Here is a 19,516-nt window from a genome sequence, read left to right on the forward strand (position 1 = left end):
GTTTTTTCTTGCATTCCTCCAGTGAACGAATAATAGAAAAACAAGTAAAATCTTGATGAATCGGAGAAATCATACGTATAAGCGTTAAATTCAAATGTAAATTGTAGGGGTGAAGTAGGCTTTTCCTTTAAATTCATGTTTCCTTCAGGATGAATTGCATTCACGTTGTTGTTTTATAAAGTTGTGTTGTGCTACAATAGAACTACATGAGCCAAACTGCGAAATGTCTCCTTTGAATTCTTTTGGTTAGGTTTTACTGTTTCCTCCCTCTGTCTCATACATCTTGTCTGCTTTTTCATCTCCTTTACTTTCTTGTTCCCTCTTTCAACTGCAGCTCATTCATCTCCCACCTCTAGTCCTCTCAGCTTAGCTTTTTCCTACACAACACTCAAGTCCAGCACAATCCTGTGTTGTGTCCTCTTTGAGCTCAGGAAGAGGCCAATGTAACACACACACACACACACACACACACGGGATGAGAACCTCTGGCATGGCCTTTCCCACCACTGCCCTCTCTGTATCAACAGTCACACAAACGAGCTCATTTGCACTGCTGCACCATCAAACAGGCTTTTGTCTCTTCGCGCGCACGCACACACGCACATCTGCACGTGAGCTCATTACTCCGTCCATAACAAACCTCCAACGCAAACTGTCCTACTTCAAAGGGTCAAGTGCAGTTTACTCACTTTGCTGTACAAAAAAAAAAATCTTTCATGTCCACAACTTAACAAGCAATCAGCAAAAACAAGTCATTGATGGTTATGGTAAGAATTTATTTACATCCTTTAGAAGTGTGAGACTCACCACTGACACTCGGCTGTTTCATTTGCATAACATACGTCCTCATTATAGATAATGAGGAGACAAGCAAGACTCAATTACCCATGACAACCAGCCATCATTCATTCTTGTAAACAAACCCAAGGGTCTAAATGTCCTTTCTTATTTTATTCAATCTCATATTGAAAAAAAGCCTCAGCCCAACAACATAAGAAGATAATATCTGATCTTAAACAACATAAACATTATGTATTGAAAAGACCCCGGACCTAAAATATATAGAAAACAAATATAACTTACTGCCACTCAATATTCTGTCTGCACGCTGATACAGAAGCTTAAGTAGCAACTGTTAAGGGATATGAAACGATCACCACATTACCAGGGAAGATATGAAACTATTCACTACATTATTCCACACATGAGTACCAGGGAAGAGAGCACTACATGTGTATTAAAATAGCAGCCAGCAAGTTAAAACTCCACAAAATCTTTGGCTCGTATGAGTTGAGGAAGATACAATCCAATTCACTGAACTGTGAACAGACAGTCTCCTGACATGTTGCTCGATCAGTAAGTGCCAAACCTCTTCAATGGCAAACAGGATCTAATAGAAGGCACTTGGCGGACATGGAGAGGAAAAACAGGTTAAAGAAATGTCAAAGATTTCAAACTTTTTTTTCACTGAACCGAGTAACAAATATACCTCCTCAAAGTGACAACAAACACACGACATCATCTCCACTTCACCTGCAGTGTCGTCCAAAGACAGTTCGTTCTCTCCACTGTCTCTCTCTGTGATTCAAAATACAAGTGATGGGAAACCTTTGCTGCAGCCCTCCATGAAGTCAACAGATCTGTCATCTCTTTATGCCCCCCCCCCCCTCCTCATATCTGCATAGGCTTATAGGCCGGCGAGCTCTGATTGACAGGCACAAATATCCAAAACAGATAAAGCCTGATGAGGCTGGTGAAGATGCCGGGCGAGTTTGGAACCTGGAATGAACACAAACAGGAAGAAGAATTGAGGATACTGGCTGTCTTTTAAAATAAGAAACAAATGTTGAAAGCTGTGTTTACAGCGGGGATTCAGGTGCATATTCACTGGATCGTACCACAATATAGTAGTCGTTCAGCTGGAGGCCGTACAGGACCCAGGAGGTTGAAGTGAAGAAGGTGGCTACAGTCAGAGGGAAGGACAAGCACTTCACATCACCAGTGCGCACTATCTGTACCTAAAAGGGAGGAGAGAAAGACGAGGAAAAATAAGAAATATATAATAATGTAAACCCTTGTGTGTGTTTAAAAATTGCCATTGTAATACCACACTCAATTATCAATCACCTGCACCTGCGAAAATACCTGCAAGCAATTAGATACATTTGAAATCAGAGCTTGAACGCAACAAATGGGATTCAGGTTTGCTCTTTGGTGTGCACAGCAATGGAGGCAGATTTTGGAGAGAGACGTAGAGGAAGTAATTGGGTTTGAGTCTGTGAGCATTGAGAAAAACACATTTGTTTGTTTCCCCATTCCATTTTTGCCCATAGTCTATATTTACAGCATGCTACGAATGAAAATGCCAAAAACTCTAGAAAGAGTGTTTTATAGTTGGCATGTGGAAAGAGCTATTTATTTGGTGTTTGAAGTTGTGATGCAAAACCATACCTTTTAGAATAGTTTAAGTAGAGTCTTCACAAGTTTCAGAATTTGTGTTTCAGCAGTTGCAAAAAAACTAGAAGGTTTTTATGTTTACGATGGATGAAATTACTGTGTAATGTGAAAGGTGTCACTTGCATTGACGAACTAACAGCGTTATCGCAGACTTTGCGGCTCTCCACAGCCCCACGGAGAGTTTTAGCATCTTAAGCCTGCAACTTTATTGTTTTGGTTCACTCTCATTGCTCTCACCAACCTCGATTCCAGCAGCCGCAAGCTGCCGTTTTCAGCAAAAAAAAAATAAACCAAAAAACCTTCTAACTGATAAACCAACTGTACACTATCTGCTCGGCAACCAAACAGCACAGCGGAAAAGTTAAAGTAGTTAAAGACAGAGATATTTCCCTCAGGAGTTGAAGAGGACCAAAACGGAGCTAAAAAAGAGAGTGAATATCAGACTTACATATGTCAGATGGCCAGATACACGACTCCACAGGAATGATAGTGTCGCTCTGTCTGCTGGATGTGTAAATACGCACCCGTTTGCAATAACAAACTTGTGAAAGTGATAACATGTCAATGTTGTGTTTACACCTTGTTTCGCCGCCTCCGAGTGGACCCACAAAAAAGCAACAATGAAGTCTGCTTTAAGGTGTCAGTATACTTCAAAAGAAGTGCTTGTCAGACGGTCAAACAGCGTCGGAAATCCTCTTTCCCCCAAAACACTTCCAATGTTGGAATTGGGTGGGGTGAGACAAAGTATGGCATTTTTCTTCTTCTTCGTCACACAACTTGTTCTGCCACGTTTCGTGTGCACTACAGAGTGCAACTCTATGAATGCCTTCCAGGAGAGAACGGTATCTGAAAATGTGTGCCGTGATCCCCATGTTTAAACGAGTCTTGCATCTTTGAATAATAAGCGGCAACATGACATTTCTGTCAAATGTGAGGAGAAAACCAGAATGTAACCAAGGGGATGAGGCACAAACACGACAAGAGACGGAGAATAACAGGAAGACACAGATGAGGAGAAAGAAAGGCAGGAAGCTGACTGAGGGTCATTCAGGGCTGTGAGGCAGATGGAGGGAAGAAGACAAACAGGATGCTAGACGGAGCGGCAAGATGATACAAAGAGACACAAAGAGAGAGAGCCGTGGATTTATTCCTTCACTGGTAAATAGCTGCATGTGCAGAGTTGACTGACCTGAACAGATGCCGCCTGCTGTCTTTGCAGACGTTCAGCACATGGTCCGAACAGAAGAATGAACGTGCGGTGTTCAGCTTAGTGTGCTGAAGTTCATACTGTAAAGTTGATATGAACTTTGATACGTGTAGAGAACAGCTTTCACAACACATTCAGTGCTGAGATATATCAGTCTGCATAACAACTTTTGCAAGTTGGGCATTTCTTTTCTATGAGGATGTGTCCTTTTCACAGGTGAAATGGCATGAACACATCATTAAAAGTAAACGTTTTACGATTCATTGTACAGCCCTGTGCCACATATTTCACCATTTTATCTTCAGTGCTCCTGAAAATGTCATTTGACTGTTTTTTGTTTTTCTGGGTTTTAATGGGCGGGAAAGCCGCCATGACTAGTTCGCATGACTCACACACTGAGCTGAGCAATAACTCTAACCGTACTGCTTATCCTCTTTCAACAGAATTATTGGGTGATACGAATGTAAGATATCTAAATGAATTTAATATCTTATAAAATTAGATACGGCACTAAATAGGGATCATTTACGATAAAATCAAAGACTATCTTGGTTCATTATCATGGCATGGACATCAGTTTGATGAATATCAGCGCTGCAACTAATACGTTGACGTACGATTGACTTATTAATTAGACTTGATAGTTTTGTCCCAAAGAACAAGCCATTAACTGGGATATTAACTGTGACATGAAACACAGAAAAGCATAAAATCTTCATATTCAAAAGGCTGAAATTAGAGATTGGGATGCATTTTAGCTTTTCACTATTTTCATCACTTCTGTACGCTACTATAGTAATGTGCATTTAGCAGCATTGATGGAAGAAGTATTTAAGATATTTTACTTCAGTAAAAGTAGAAAAATATTAGCATCAAGAACCAAACCTTTCATGATGCACAATGGCCCATTTCAGAGTTATGTGTATTATGTTGCTGCATTACAATTAATATGTATTAATGTGTAGATAACGTTGCAGCTGGTAAAGGTGGGGCTGATTTTATTTTCCGGTTTTAATTGCAGGCATCTTGTGAATTTCCCCCTGGGGACCAAGATAGTTTCCCCCTTATCTTTACAGTCATCATGTTTTTGTTGATGATATTCTGTAATATTAATCTTCATGTGAACTAGTAACTAAAGTCGTCAAATACACGTAACATAATAAAAAGCTTGCCTATGAAGTGTAGTGAAGTAGAAGTATAAAGTAGCAAAAACGATTGTGTTGTGGTTCAAAGATCTAATTTCTGAAAGACTTTACAGTTTGAATGAAGAGTTTGCTTCTGTGCAAGAGATGTAAGATCATTTGTATTTTGCATATATGTTTTAGTTTTTTGTTACTTTACCACTGATCCCCAGCTATTGCTCGATAGAGGGTATTTTTTTCTTACATCTTTCATTTGGCTTTGTATGTAAGTGCTGTCTGTATGTCGCGTGTGTCCGTAATGCATGCGAGCACGTACCAGGTCAGTGAGCGGGGACAGGTACATGCTGACGGTGACCACGCTGCAGGCGAGGCCGAGCTGGCTGAGCCGAGTGTCTCCCTCAGGAAGAAACTTGGTGAAGTAGAACCAGCCGCAGGTCAGCACCGCCCCTGCCGCTAGGGTCTGTGACATCACCAGCCTCTGAAACACACACACACAGAGAGAGAGAGAGAGGTAAGGAGAGACAAGCGTGCACACCTGAGTGGCCCCCGGCTACACTCCCTCACTCACCTTTTGGTTAGTGTAGTAGAGGTACATGATGATGTAGAGGATCTGGAGTAGAGCTCCGATGACGTTGACCAGGACAATCGTCTGATCCGTCTTCAGAATCCCATAATACAGCCAGCCCAGGTTACTGTGGAAACGGGACGAGCAGCAGAAGTGCTGAGCGGAGCAGGACAACAATGACATCTAAGCTGGTTTTTCCAACCGCTGATAAACACCACAGAAGAAGAAGGAGGAGGAGAACGACAACAATGCAACTGAACTGATCCTAGTGAAGAATTGTACACACACACAAACTCACTTTAGACACGTGGTGAGGAAAGGGAGAAACTGGATATCCTCAGCACTTTTGGACACTCTCATCCTCTTCAGGTCGGTCCTAGAAGCGCACACACGCACAAACAAACAAACAAGGTAAACAAACAAGGTAAACAAATGAGAGAGAAACAAAGTCAACGCAGCCTCCTTCACAGGCTACACAATGTGACTCACCTCGCGTTTCTTACCAAACCAATACACTTAAGAGGATGAAATGACAGTGAAACATTGCAATACAGCATGACATTAAATTATGAGAAAATTCAACTTACAGTCCAGTCGAGAACATCCCGACTGTGAACACGATGCACGCCCATGACAGAAACTGCATTGAATCCATTGAAAAGTCTAACACGCGACCGAGTTGCGTATTTCACGTGCAATGTTTGCTTTTCAACACGGATGCTTGAATTGCATACGATGAAAGACGGAATACAACGCCTCCTCCCCCCTACTCACTTCACTGCGTTTCCGTGTTTGCAATCAGTGTGCACAGCATTCCTGCGCTCTGATTGGCTGTGCGAGGAAGCAGGTGGGGTGGATTTTGCTCCAATAGAATGCCGAAACGATGGCGGACGTCGCGTGTCACGTCATCACGTTGAAAGAGTTCGGAGGGCCCGGTGTGCTGGCTGATGGACAGCAAGGGATGGATTTGAACCTCAGTGAGATAGATGGAGGTCTGCCAGAGAGGCACTGCGAAGGGACAGCTTATGCTGTGGGAGTTACAGGATAAATAACAAAACAGACATGGCGTCACAAGATGAAATGACTGATGCGCAGTCGGATATTTGCATATTTGAGCTTCTCAAAATAATACGATTTCAGTTTGTGTTAGCTTATGAATATGTTAATTTGTAATGTGTGCATTACTTCCATTGCTTTATAACAAAGCCTGTGTTGCAAAGGCCTGGAATTTGAAAGAAATGAAGCAACAGATGCTTCCGAGTTGCCTTATTTGATTTAATTCCTTTTTATTGATTGTTTGAATCTGTCTTTTGTGAGATTCCCAACCTTATGGAAGTGCACTAAATTGCAGGAGTACCCATTTAACAGAATAGGCAATCGGAATAAACGTATATCAGACGTTTTCCAGTCTTTCCCCTTTTCTTGTGAATTACTGGACATGTTTGCATCTTCAGGCCCCTAAAAAGAATTACAATTAAACAATGTGAGAAAAAAACCTTCACTCTTCAATTGGATGAATTGCTGGAGGAGGATCTTCCTTATTTCAACGGTCAGCTGGTGTTGCTGGCATATAATGTGGGTGTTCAAAATGATCAATAAAATGATTTTTACTGTTTAAAATGACAATTAAAAACAAACTCCACTGGGGTACACCAGTGTAACTTGATTTATTTCATTCCATGTATCGTTTGTCAACTAGTCAGTGGACCATCTGGGCTGCAAAGTGTTATTTCATGGATATTACATCCAGCGTTAGAGATGAGGATTTTTATTTCAACTTGTGAATTCGAACCATAAATTACCACCGCCTTCCTATTTAGCGAAGTTCAGGTGAATTTCATGTTAATCTCCTAAAAAAGTGCTTACACCTCTCTTCATCATGGACCCTCTGATCTGCTGACTCCTCTCTCCTGTGTCCAGCTGTAAGCATCAGAGCTGCAGGGTAGATGAATCTTTCAGCCTTATTGCTGTGGAGCTCTAAACACAGACCCTTTTTCACTTTTCAAAAATCTCTCAGACTTAACCTTTATCAGCAGTCTTTGATGTATAACTGTCTCCGTCGTTTTCTTTTAGTTTGAGCTGTTTTTGCATTTGTTTGACATTTCATTTATTTTTTCTTCGCTTAATCTCTTATGTCCTTATTGTTAATGTGACTTCTCCCCAGATGCTCTTTTGTCTCTGGTTTCTGTAATTAAATTGCAATATTTCTAAAGCTCCTTGAAGTCCTTGAAATGCACAAAGGTCCGTTCTACAAAAGGTTGTCTAACCTTGATCTTTAGACCCTTTGTCCTTTCCAACATAGTCTAAATGTAATGCAATAATGGAATCATCTATTTCCAGACATTTGAAACTATACTATGGCTGTAATTATAGGAATTTTGTGTTTTCATTTGTGATGCTATGAGGTAGATGTACCATATGCATCAGTAACTTTAAGCTCTGATGGGTACCATGTTTCTCAATGGGTCCTTTTATTGTGGATAGTTAAGATGTTTGAATTTTTTTTACTACATTGACCCAGCTAAAGGCTTGATATGCTTCCTCATAAACCAGCAATTGTAGGTTTTAAAGGTTATTTATGAATCTTACAGTTGCAGTCGGACTGCCTTTCAGGATCGTTGCACATTGCTATATGACGCCATAAAACACATTTGTGTGAATACCACCATGTTCGGTCTGTTTCATCAGACACAGTCACAGTCCTGCATTAACCTCCTGCACAGAACTACACAGACACACGGGAGCTAGATTTCTGAGACTGTGTGATCATCTGTGGTAAATTCAAACCGTGACGTGATTATGGAAAAACAAACGTTTAGAACGTATATGTTGCGTGGTCTTACAGGTGCTGGTGACTTTTGACAGTTTTCAGTCAGCTCTGAGGTTTGCAGGTATGAAAGTGTGTGCACTGTGCTCCTCTTCCTCCCAACATACCACTGTGTAGAAAGAGTATGTACAGGGAAGAAAAGGGCAAAAGGGTGAGGAGGAGAGAGTGACACCTTCACACCCAGTTGTCAGTTTGCTTGTGGGCCTCTCTCTCTCTCTCTCTCTCTCTCTGCACTATCCCGTTCTCTTACTCCTTCATCGCCCCCCCCCCTCTCGGTTCTCGTGTTTGGTTTTCAGACTGTGAAATATAAGCCAGGCTAAGCTGTGTAACCAGGGATGAAAGACGGGAGAGGGCAGAGAAGAGGGGGATGAGAATCGAGGTTGGGAAAGACCTGGGGGTGGAAGTGTGAAGGGGGGAGATTTCATTGCTTATGCCAAAATATTGTGTCATTCATCAAGATGTCAATGATGTCAGTGGGATTTCAAGACCCAAAATAAATTTCACTAAAGAGAGACACTTTCATTACATCACAATTTTCTTTTATTTCACATTTAAACAGTTTCTTATAGTTTTCTCTATATACACATTTACATATAAACATTTAAAAAAATGAAAACAAGCATTTTTAACAAGAGAATAAACAACTGTAAATGTATTCTGGGAAGTTCCTTCAGTTTGAGGTTTGACAGTGTGCAAGTGGAATCACGCCTGCACATCAGACAGTGTACCATGTGCTGTAGAAATGAGTGAATAACCAGAAGTACTGAAGAGGCTCAGCTCCCTAAAACCCCTGCTAGTTATACAATCGTAATGTATCCGTCTCCGCCGAGTGGATCTCAACCTCCGGTCACAAACACTCATGAGAACACGGAAGTCTATGGGAACTTGTGGCACAAAAGTCTAATTTATATCTCTAGGGTCCAAATAAATTCAGGTCAATTTCCTCTGATTTTGTTCATCAAATACAGTATAAAAATGTAAACCAAAAAATCATAATGTGGCTCATTAGACAAAAAGGAGGTTGAGAACCACCGGTCTGGATGAGACTAAATGTTTTCTCGACGTGTTTTTTAACGGCACAGAAGGAAATGTGTGATGTCAGATGCTTTCAGAAGTGTCTGAAACTTAAAGAGAGTCAGACTTAGAGATACAACAGACTTGAGGAGATACATCAGGGAGCCGAGTGCTACAAAACAACATGACAAAAATCCACTTTGGCAGTCGACAACATTTCCAGTACACACAGAATTAATAATTTCTCTACATGTATAGGAAGAAAAATTACATTAACAGCTAGAGATGAGGAGCGTAATGTAAATCTGTACCTATGGTGAAAATACAGGATGAAGAAGGAAATATACTCCTTGTCATTTTCAATTTGATATCAATCCATTAGTATTTTGATCAGTTTGCTTGCAGTTTTGTTCGTAATGAAAGAAGAGTGCACTTTAAGGGTCACAAATGAGAACTGTCCTCATAATAAAAAATAAAAAAGGTCCTCTTGTTTGGAACGATCCACGTTCCACATTCTCACACACGCATTGACAGCACTGTCCATGCATAAAAAAAATCTGTATCAAGGTTCATTCATGGTCCCAATGACCGGCATTGAGTTAGCATCGTCTCTGTTGTAAGGTCTTGCGCAGCCTTAGTGTAGCATCAGGGCTAATAGTAATGAGCTCATGGTCAGGAAAAGGGAAAAGGGGAGCAGCTGTGCTCCTGAACTGCCGATGCTCTTCTGAACGTTTGGCTCCATCACAGCAGGGTCATCTGAGGAACGAAAAGGGAGGGAGAGTCAGTGCTGAGTTTCATCATTCGGGCAATTTTAGTAATCACACCCAGACATGGGACTGCTGTGACTGTTTTGCATCGGTCTGTTATTTTTTTGTTTTGAGAAGAATCCTCACCTGCTGGGAGCCGGTTAGAGGGGTTGTGAACTCCTCCAGCATTAGAAAACTTCACTTTTCCTTCAGCCAAGGTTTTTACTGTATCTCCCGCCTTAGATTTATCTACATTGTTTTTCCCGGAGCCGACAACATCCACTTTTAGCCTGAGACAATCCTGGCCATGGTGATGCATTGGCTTGGCTGTGGAAAAATCAGAAAGACTTTTTAATACAAGACACCTTCCCAGGAGGACAATAACTTGAAAAAGAAAATGTTATTCTTCATACTTACAGATGTAATAATAGCTCTCTCCCTGTCTGAACTCCTTGCCCAGGGTGAAGGGAGTAAAACGCTGGAATTTCTCAGAGAATTTCTCGGGAGCGTGGGGAGCAAACGGCCGCGAGCACTCCCAACGGAGCTGGTCGAAGGAGTGAGGCTTGCACACCTCGTAGTCCTCCTTCTCCACCATGTACAGCACATAGCGCTCAGCTGCATGCGATGTCACCTCGCCGTGGGTGTAGTGGGGACAGATGATGTCCAGATAGTCGTTGATACGCACTTCCACGGCGTACTCTTCCCACAGGAAGCTGCAGGGAGACAGCAGGAGGAAAGGAGGCGGTTACTGACAAATGTCTTCATCTGGCACGGATATTTTTTTATTTTGCCGGTTTGTACACGTTTTCAAAACACACACACCCTCGCAGCTTTGGCTCATACAACACACGCGTTATGAATAACAATGAGGGCTAATCACACACGCAGCAACGGCAGTCAGGCTTACTCACGCGAATAACACATGTTAACACACAGGTACAGTTGTGAGGGCGGAGGTTCAGGCACCACGTGGGAGTGTTTGCGTTGACGTGTTCCTGTGTACTTGTGGCAACCCATCACCGCAACAGAATTAGAAACAGCCTGATCAGGTTGGACTTGTTCCATTTTGTTTCCACCACCTCTCATAAGCCCTACCACCATCCCTCTCACGCACCTTCCTGCTCTCTCCCCTCGTTTTGCCTGCAGCACATGTTTCACTTCACACAACAACACGAGACCTCCCAATGGTCCGTTTCCCCTTCTCTGCTGGTCTTGCAATAAAGTCTTTTTGAACCGTTTCTGTCTCACTCGTTTCTTCACCTGGAAGCGTGTCCATCAGTGTTGAGGCTCCTCACACTAACTTGCCGTCTCTAGCAGAAGCTCTGTCACTCAATGTCTCGCTGATTTCATCAAAGACAGAGACAGAGTGGGTGGAGACGGTCAGACTGTCGCCCTCTGTCTCCCTTTTCATCTATACCCTTCATTTAGTTTTACGGCTCTTTTTGAGCCTTCCCGTCTCCCCTTTGCTCACTTCCTGGGATTGTTTGGTGTCCTGATGAAGCGTAGAGAGATGGTGCAATTTATTGCACTGCACATTTGTGGCGATAATGTTCAGTCAGAATACAAAGGCAGCTTTCGTGGAGTAAAGTCGCTGCAACTCCATGAGGAACTGACTTGTTGGGGCAAAGAGGAAAAACGGTTACCTGGTATCTTAACCTTCACATAACTAATGGCTTTCCTTTCACGTAATATGTGCTGTGCAGCTCTGTGGCATGTTGCTGCTGCTGTGAGATCAGCCAAAAGACAGGAGGTGAAGAAAGATTGATACTTGCATATTACTCTGATTACATCCTCGAGGGTAACAGGCTCTGATCCTCACATCTAGTCTGTGTTTAAACTGAACGACTGCTTGTGTTAAGCGTGTTGCCGAGAGTGAAAGTGACAACAATTGAAAACAGCCTATTTATCTGCTAATGTCAATGCATTAAAGTGTGTTTGTCGCTGCATCAAAGCATTGGACGTGTTGGCCCCCCCCCCCGTGTCCTGTTGTGGCTCCTGTTAGGACCCCCTGGCCAAGTCACAGACACACTGGCTCCAAACGTGGGCCTCTAACCCCTCCTTCCTGCCTCTGTATGTAAGTGTGTGTGTCCCCGTTAGCGCTAACCTACCTGTCAAAACATGCTTTGTTAGCTGAGCACAGCTCTACACTTGTTATCCAGGGCTAACAGGCTGATCGCCACCCTCTACATGCAATCACTGCTCTCTCTCAGGAAAGGTTCTTTGTACGTGTGTGTACACTCGTGTGTACACTCGTGTGTAGGTGTGCACGCCTTTGTTTGTGTGCATACGTGTGTGTGCTCCAGTGAAAGGAAAACAGACAGCCTCTAGCAGCCTAATTGGCCAAATAATCTCTCCTCTCATCTCGTTCCTCGGTTTTCTTTGAGCCGGACCAGTAATACTTTGAGAAAACAAGGCGCTTGGAGATTTCTAGCTGCTCCCTCTGAAGAAAAGAGTCATTTTTCAAAATTGTATCGGGTATACCTTTTTCCCACACTGCGTCCTTATTCGTGGTCTGGCCGACCTCAACGCGAGAACACAGGCTTGTCAAAAGCCAACAAAAACATATATTCTGTTGCTAATTTAATTCACAACTCATGGTTTAAAAGAAAACCCTTCCTTTATCCTTCTCTTCATTTCCCTTCTCCTCCTCTCTTCCATTGCAACTGGCTAATTAAAAGCCGTTAGGTCTGGGGTCAGCGTGTTCTCAAGAAAAGGAGGGGAGGAGGAATGAATAGGGTGTAATTATACACTTTCCCTCCCCAAAAACAGACTGCCTGAAGGGGAGAGGGCCCCTTCAACCCCTGTACCTTACCCCATGTGGAGCTTTCACTACCATGACTGAGGTGCGTGTGTTATATGTGTGCTCAGTGTATTTTCGTGGTCTGCATTTGGGTTGTCCAGAATTGACTCTTTTGCTGTGGATTGTGTTATCTTTATGCAACCAGTCGTCAAAGGACCGTCTTTCCCTCCATCCTCCCCATCCTTTACATTTCACTCATCAAAGCTCTCCACTCTGGAGACTCTTGTATCTCTCCGCAACTACTCTCGCCTCTGACTGACAGTTCCCGGGAGAGTCGCATTAACGTGATAGCGATGTCGTATGTGAGAGTGAGAGTCAGGCGTGCGAGCTGTTGCAAACCTACTTCTTCCTGTGTGTTGGTTCGGCTGAGTGTGTGTGTTTTCATGGGAGAGGGATTCTCTGAAGACCCTTATTCAGGGCGGCTCATGCACATCTCCAGAGCACATCTGTTTATCAAGGCCTACCGACGCCTCTCGTGTGTGTGTGTGTGTGTGTTTTCTTGCATGTGACTGAGGTGTGGGTAAACAGCAAGGGTTGAAGGTGGCTGTAATCTTTCTTCCTCTCTGCTGCAAACAGGTCATCTCTCACTAAGGAGCTACTCTAGCGTTTTGCGTCAGCGGGCAAGTTGTGTGTGTGTGTGTGTGTGTGTGTGTGTTACAAGGGTATAAATTAGTTAGGTGAGTTCTTCAACACTTGGCCTCCTCATTTAAGCTTTGAAGTCTTGCCATTGTTCTTGCACTGCACCTCTTCCATTTCTCTTTCATTTGCCTCGTCTCTCTGCTGTCCCGCAATTCGTCCCCGGAGCTCTCACTGGTGTATCGGTCAAACAACTGACAAAGGAACTCTGTCTTTCACTGTACCTCTGGGGGGGGTGTTTCAAACTGGCAGCCGGGTCGAGGGGTTAGAGTTCAGGGTCGCAACTTCTCACACTCGCTGGCATCCGAGTCAGCACTTTAGATATTTGTTTCGCATGCACAGAGCGAGTCAGCGCCACTGAAACACGAAGCAGATGCATCCCCCCCACCATTTGCTCTGCAGGTAGTCGGTAGTAAGTGTGCACTGGAATGTCACAACGGTGGGGGGAAGGGGGGGGGGGGGTCTGTGGTTTGGATGGTTACTTTGTTCTCACAAGGCACACTCATCAAATTTCCAGTCACACTCTCACACACTTACTTTGACGTGTATACTTAATACCCTATTAATTTGCTGTGGTTTGGCAGATTCACACCTCTTTTCACACGGGCCGAGGAGCTGTCAGTGGTTCTAATGGGTTTAGCTGCTCACTAGTGGGATATGCTATTACAGTCAATCTAATGTACTTTGAAAAGTCTCTCTTTATTAGCTTAAAATGTAATCTACCTTCATTCTTCCTCAATCTCACGGTCTTGCAATAAGAAACCCAAGTGGGACACTGAGAATCCTTTTAGCCCCTGCAAGATGAGCTTTTAAAATAGTCAACTTTGCCGTTTCTCACTTATTCAATTCCAAACTTCACCCCTCGCTTCATCCATCACTGTCCACTCTCTCCTCCCTCCGTCTGCCGTTCCTTTATTCTACCAAAATCCCCCCATCCCCCCTCTGCCTCTCCTTCTCTTAACGCTGACATAATATACCACCGCTCTTCATGCAGGCTAATTTCTCAACACAAATCCCTTTCTCCAGTTCACCCTCGTCTCACCCTGCACCCCGGCCTCTGCTCCCACTCCTCCTCTCTGCCCCAAACATCTTTTCACCCGGATTCACTTTCTGTAGCCTCCTTTTCTGTATGCAATGAATAGAAGAAGGCCAAATTGTATCATGCTTGGTTTAATATGTTTTGGGGTCACAGAGTGGTTAATCTGCTTGCCTGCGTCTGTCTTGTCTAGCTAAGGGGGGGGGGGGTAGTTCAGTTACTTTTAAGAATTTACATTTAATATTAAACGGGTCTTATTTGAAAAAAAAAGAAGATATGAATCAACTGCTGCAAAACATCCTCTAAATACCGTAGCTTAAGTCCATCCGACAGAAATCTGGTGCCAGTGAGTCCTTTAGAGGGCGATGGTGGGCTATGTGTGCACAGCAAAGCCAAAGTATGCCTGAAATGCTATGAATGAGCAGTGGACACATACGAACACACACGCATCTACCCTGACATACTACGATAACGCTAGGCAAAAGCATGGCCTCGCTAATGTTAGCAGAGCCAGGGCTGAGGGGTGCCATGTCCACCTCCGGTGGAAAACTACTGAGGCCAAAACAGAGGATGGTCTGTGAGAAAAAAAAAAAGAAAAAAAAAAAGGGGGACTGATGGAGGGAGGGGAGGAAGTCTGGACCACAGATAAGGAAGCGAGAGGAAGAGCAGAGAGAAAACAGAGGCGCATAGATATTGTGATGTGGGAGGAGGGCGAGCCACAGATACAAAGTATACTGCAGTTTACGTGGTCACCAAAATCTCCAGGTGCTGATGTAGGAAGGATCCCATCTGGGAGATTATGGTGGGAATGATCCACTGTGACATCTACAGGTTTATTTAGCAATTTATATATATCGTAACGGTTACACAATACAACCCAACGACCCAGATACACACGTACAGAACGTAATATATATAGATAGATAGAATAAAGCCAGAAGGATGATGGTTTCTGTGCCTGAGGGTCAGATTACAAACAGTCTGTAATCTATGTTGTGTGTGTGTGTGTGTGAGAGAGAGAGAGTAAGTTTGTGTGTTCTCATTTTGGTGAGATTACAGGCCTTCAACCAGACGGGGCACGGGGTGGGGAGGGGGAGACAATGAGTGGAAAGAGAGAGGGAACAAAATGTATAAAATGTACAAATTGAGTGGGTAAGGGCGGGGCGGGGGGGGTGGGGGGGTATCTGGACTCCAGGCCATGTGTACGTGTCAAGGCAGGCCCGGCTGCTTCAATAACAGCAAAGGCAGAGCCAGACACCGACGGAGATAAACTGAACATTACATGACACCAAACTCCTGATAAAGATGCTGCTCAGATACTGGGGGCATGGGAAATAAAGCCAGCCCACCCTGGATGGAGGAAAGCAGCCCAATAACACAGAGATAGTGTATTTAAAAAGGAGGCTGTGTATTATCTGTGCAGCAAAGTAGAGATCTTGAATGCAACCGATTCAGTAAGTAGAGAGAAAAGGAGATGGAGGGCTCGAGGCCAGCGGCCAGTCGGGGAGGAGACCCAGCTGTTAAAGAGAGGAAAAGGAGTGTAGATCGGTAGAGGAAGAGACAGGTACTGTACGGTGAGAGAAACACACACACACAGCTGACAGAGTGGAGTATAGTAACAGCGGGGAGGAATGCTGGCTGTAGCTAATATTAACATCCAAGTTCTCCCTCTTGCCTCCCGGCGTGTGCAAGTGTGAGTCACATATTTATCATGTCTCGGTAAGACTGCCTACGGTAACAGACACTCCTTAATTTACTCTGACGTTTGGGCACGCACACACACACACACACACACGCACGTACTCTGTCCAAAACAAAAATAAAATCACTTCCTGGTAAAAGCTGGTAAAGTGCAGCACAAGTTCAAAGTCTCTCTCTCGCACACACACATGACACAGGCCGAGACACGTAATATAAAAACAAGACCAGACTGAGAAAAACATGCCTCTCCATCTGTCAAGCAGGAAAACTGTACACACACACAAACAGACTTTAGTATCAAATCCCTTCATGTCTTGAAAGCGATTACATTGAATTTCACTGACAAGTTGGTGAAAATCATACACACTCCTACATACATTGTGTGGAGAAAAACACACACCTAAACGTCTCTATAGTCCCTGACATGAATGGGCAGACTGCTGCCATCTGGTCACTGTCCTCCACCTAAAACAAATCACTGCTGCTCAATCGGACCAAGAATCAATTAGCATTAATTATCCACGGCCCATTGCCGTCAAAGCCCCGCTGATGGATCGACGTGAGCCTGAACAGGTGACTGATTGATCACTGGGGAACGGATCAGGGCAGGTGGGCTTTTAGCTGGAAAGCAGAAGACAAGAGAGATCATGGAAAAAGAGAGGAGAAGTGAGAGGTAGACGAAAAGAGGAGGTGAAGGAGGGGAGTGAAGGATTAGGACTAATGGAGATTAGGCTGTAAAATAAATTATACGAGTGGCATGAGGGGGTCAGCCGATTATGGTTTAATTTAAGCTGCCATTATCTTCCTGATAGTCATTTCTGTCCCTGACTTTTCATAATTTCAATTTCTCTGTAGGCTACCTCTTAAGTGAACAACGGAGAACAAGAAATCGAAATGGTCCTGGTTCAACAGAAATATGACGGATGCTGAGAGACGAACAGGCAGAAAAGATACATGTTTGTTATGCGTCATTTGTTGCATGTCTGTTAAGAGTTCCGTTATGATTTTTATTCTGGTTATACAACTCCCATTTGACAGCAGTGCTAGTCCAGGGCTGCAGTAGAGACAGCAGACCACCCCTGGTCTCCCTCTGGACCTTCTTTTTGTCTTCATCATTATTTGAAGGAAAACTTGATCCAGACAACAACAAAAAAAAGCCTCTGGTTTCACATTTCCTCTCTACCTGTTCTTTCCGTCCCACCTGAGCCACACTTCCTCTCCCTCTGCGTGTGGTGACTCAGGTGGAAAACTCAGGTGGGTCAAACCCGGCCGGTGAGTCACACACGGACTAACCCATGACACAAGCACTGCTCATGACGACAGGGCTTTCCATTCGACTTCTTATCCAATTATCAGGACAATTGTTTTCCTTGTTACAGGGGCTCTTTTTTTTAGTCCTGTGTCTATTGCCATTCTTAAAGGGCAATTAGAGAGCCAGTAATGTAATCAAGACAAGACTAAAAGGCCATAATGGCTTTTGCCCTTGTTTAGTCTCGGTGGCGGATTTTAAAAATCGACCCATCTCGGCAGCAAAGGAGCGGGGACCGTCCTCTTGTTTCAGCTCGCTTATAAATGAATACCGTCTTTCAAACATGGGGATCACTCCCTCCACGCTAAAAGCTCAATAAATCGCACTGCGATATTGCGCGTCTGCGAGGATCCATCGATCCCACTGAGTGGCCGGATGGCGTTACATTTCTGACCTCAAAACAAAATAATCAGCAATATGTGCCTCTTACTCTGACACACACACACACACACACACACACACACACACACACACACACACACACACACACACACACACACTATCTTCTCCAATGAAAAAACACTGTAACACACTAATAGTCTTGATGTGGCATCTCTATAAAAGTGAGTATGAAATGAACCCACTGATTATTTTTCATTTATAGACTTTCCATGAGAAACTGCACACACACACACACACACACACACACACACACACACACACAGTCCAAGTTCATACTCGCCAGTCTATTTTCTACTGTTAGAGTATGTCTGTGTCTATGTGTTGCAGTTAAATATAGTGGGGAATATGTCCATCTGTCTCAGCATCCGCTCACAATCGCCTGCTTTTAAACCCCACTGCTGGTGCTGCTGTGTAATAACACCTTGACAATCCTGCTGGGCAACTTTAAAAAGGACTACACGCCTTGAACGCAACATGAACCTTTAATTGTCACATGAATGAAAACAACAAGCGTAGTTGTAAGCGTGTAAGAGCGTGCGCAGCCTCTTAAAGACACGCGGGACAACGCGGACTATGTGGAGACTTTACATGTAGAAAATGACACACAGTCACACAGACAGAGCAGTGAGCGATTGCCCCTTCACAACAACTCACACATTAGACAACTTTAGGCACACGCACACACACAAACAAGCGCACAAAAGCAAAGACCTGCACTTACTCTGGATTGGTGCTGTTCCAGTAGACGCTGTGTCTCTCCGCACAGGCGAACCAAGCACCGATGCTCAGCGCCAAACACATCAGACACACCAAATCCATATTGCCTCTTCTCCACAGGACGCTGGCCAAGTTCAATTAGTAAGCGATGATTTAAAAATGACTCTGTTGTTGAAGATTTAAATGCGTAAATATGCGCACGAAAAACAATCGCGGATTTTACACTACTAGAGTATTCAAAGCAGTTCAGCGTGATGTCACTGACCAAACACTGTTGCAACTGTTGACTGGTTCACAGAAGCGCAACTTGACTGTTTTATCTGGCCGTAGCTCCACCCCTCGATATGATGCCAGCCAATAGCTGTAAGGTAGTCGGAATGCCCCGCCCACCGCCCGCAGACATTGGAGACGCTCAGCTGCTCGCACTGCACATCAGGAACATAAAAAAAACAAAAACAACACCACTAGAGCCTATGATAACCCGAATAAAGACATATAAATCAATGTGGTGACAAGAAAAAAACAATTTGAAGCAATAAAACAGGACACTGGTTATTATAGATTGTTGAGCAACTTGATTAGAATGAAGTTTAGCGAGCTGTCAACAGGTTTTATCAGATGTTGAATTAAATTAAATAAATTAGGAGAATATAAGGCAATATGTACCATGGACAAGAACTTATAAAATGGCAGAAGAGTTTCTCCACGTAAAGATTTACTCAACAAAACGAATTACATGTTACGTAACAAAATAGTCTGTTGAGTAAAAGCCATGCATTCAAAAATATACAGTATTTCGAACAAATTGTATGTATGTATTGAAATGTAGTTAAGTGAGTATTGTTATTATTGTTATTAGCTATCATTATTCAAAAGTAGCTATAGTAACTATATCTTTTAAGTATTACAAGTATAATATTTCCCTATAAAAATGAATGGAGCAGAAGTATAAATTAA

At 43.4% G+C, this 19,516-nt stretch overlaps 2 protein-coding genes across 2 annotated transcripts; both read right to left on the minus strand.

Annotated features, from left to right (window-relative positions):
• Window positions 1-787: 787 nt before the first annotated feature.
• Window positions 788-6,129, minus strand: slc50a1 (solute carrier family 50 member 1). The gene is made up of 6 exons (XM_079276322.1): window positions 5,959-6,129; window positions 5,670-5,747; window positions 5,375-5,498; window positions 5,123-5,284; window positions 1,899-2,018; window positions 788-1,779 (listed from the first exon to the last, which is right to left on the minus strand). Exons 1-6 carry the CDS (start codon window positions 6,024-6,026, stop codon window positions 1,672-1,674), a joined length of 660 nt encoding a protein of 219 aa, XP_079132448.1. The 5' UTR covers window positions 6,027-6,129; the 3' UTR covers window positions 788-1,671.
• A 2,639-nt stretch (window positions 6,130-8,768) lies between these two features.
• Window positions 8,769-18,827, minus strand: efna1b (ephrin-A1b). The gene is made up of 4 exons (XM_079276223.1): window positions 18,564-18,827; window positions 10,376-10,671; window positions 10,106-10,285; window positions 8,769-9,968 (listed from the first exon to the last, which is right to left on the minus strand). Exons 1-4 carry the CDS (start codon window positions 18,659-18,661, stop codon window positions 9,847-9,849), a joined length of 696 nt encoding a protein of 231 aa, XP_079132349.1. The 5' UTR covers window positions 18,662-18,827; the 3' UTR covers window positions 8,769-9,846.
• Between the last annotated feature and the right edge of the window lie 689 nt (window positions 18,828-19,516).

This window comes from Melanostigma gelatinosum (assembly GCF_949748355.1).
Source record: "Melanostigma gelatinosum genome assembly, chromosome: 9".
Classification (NCBI taxonomy): domain Eukaryota; kingdom Metazoa; phylum Chordata; class Actinopteri; order Perciformes; family Zoarcidae; genus Melanostigma; species Melanostigma gelatinosum.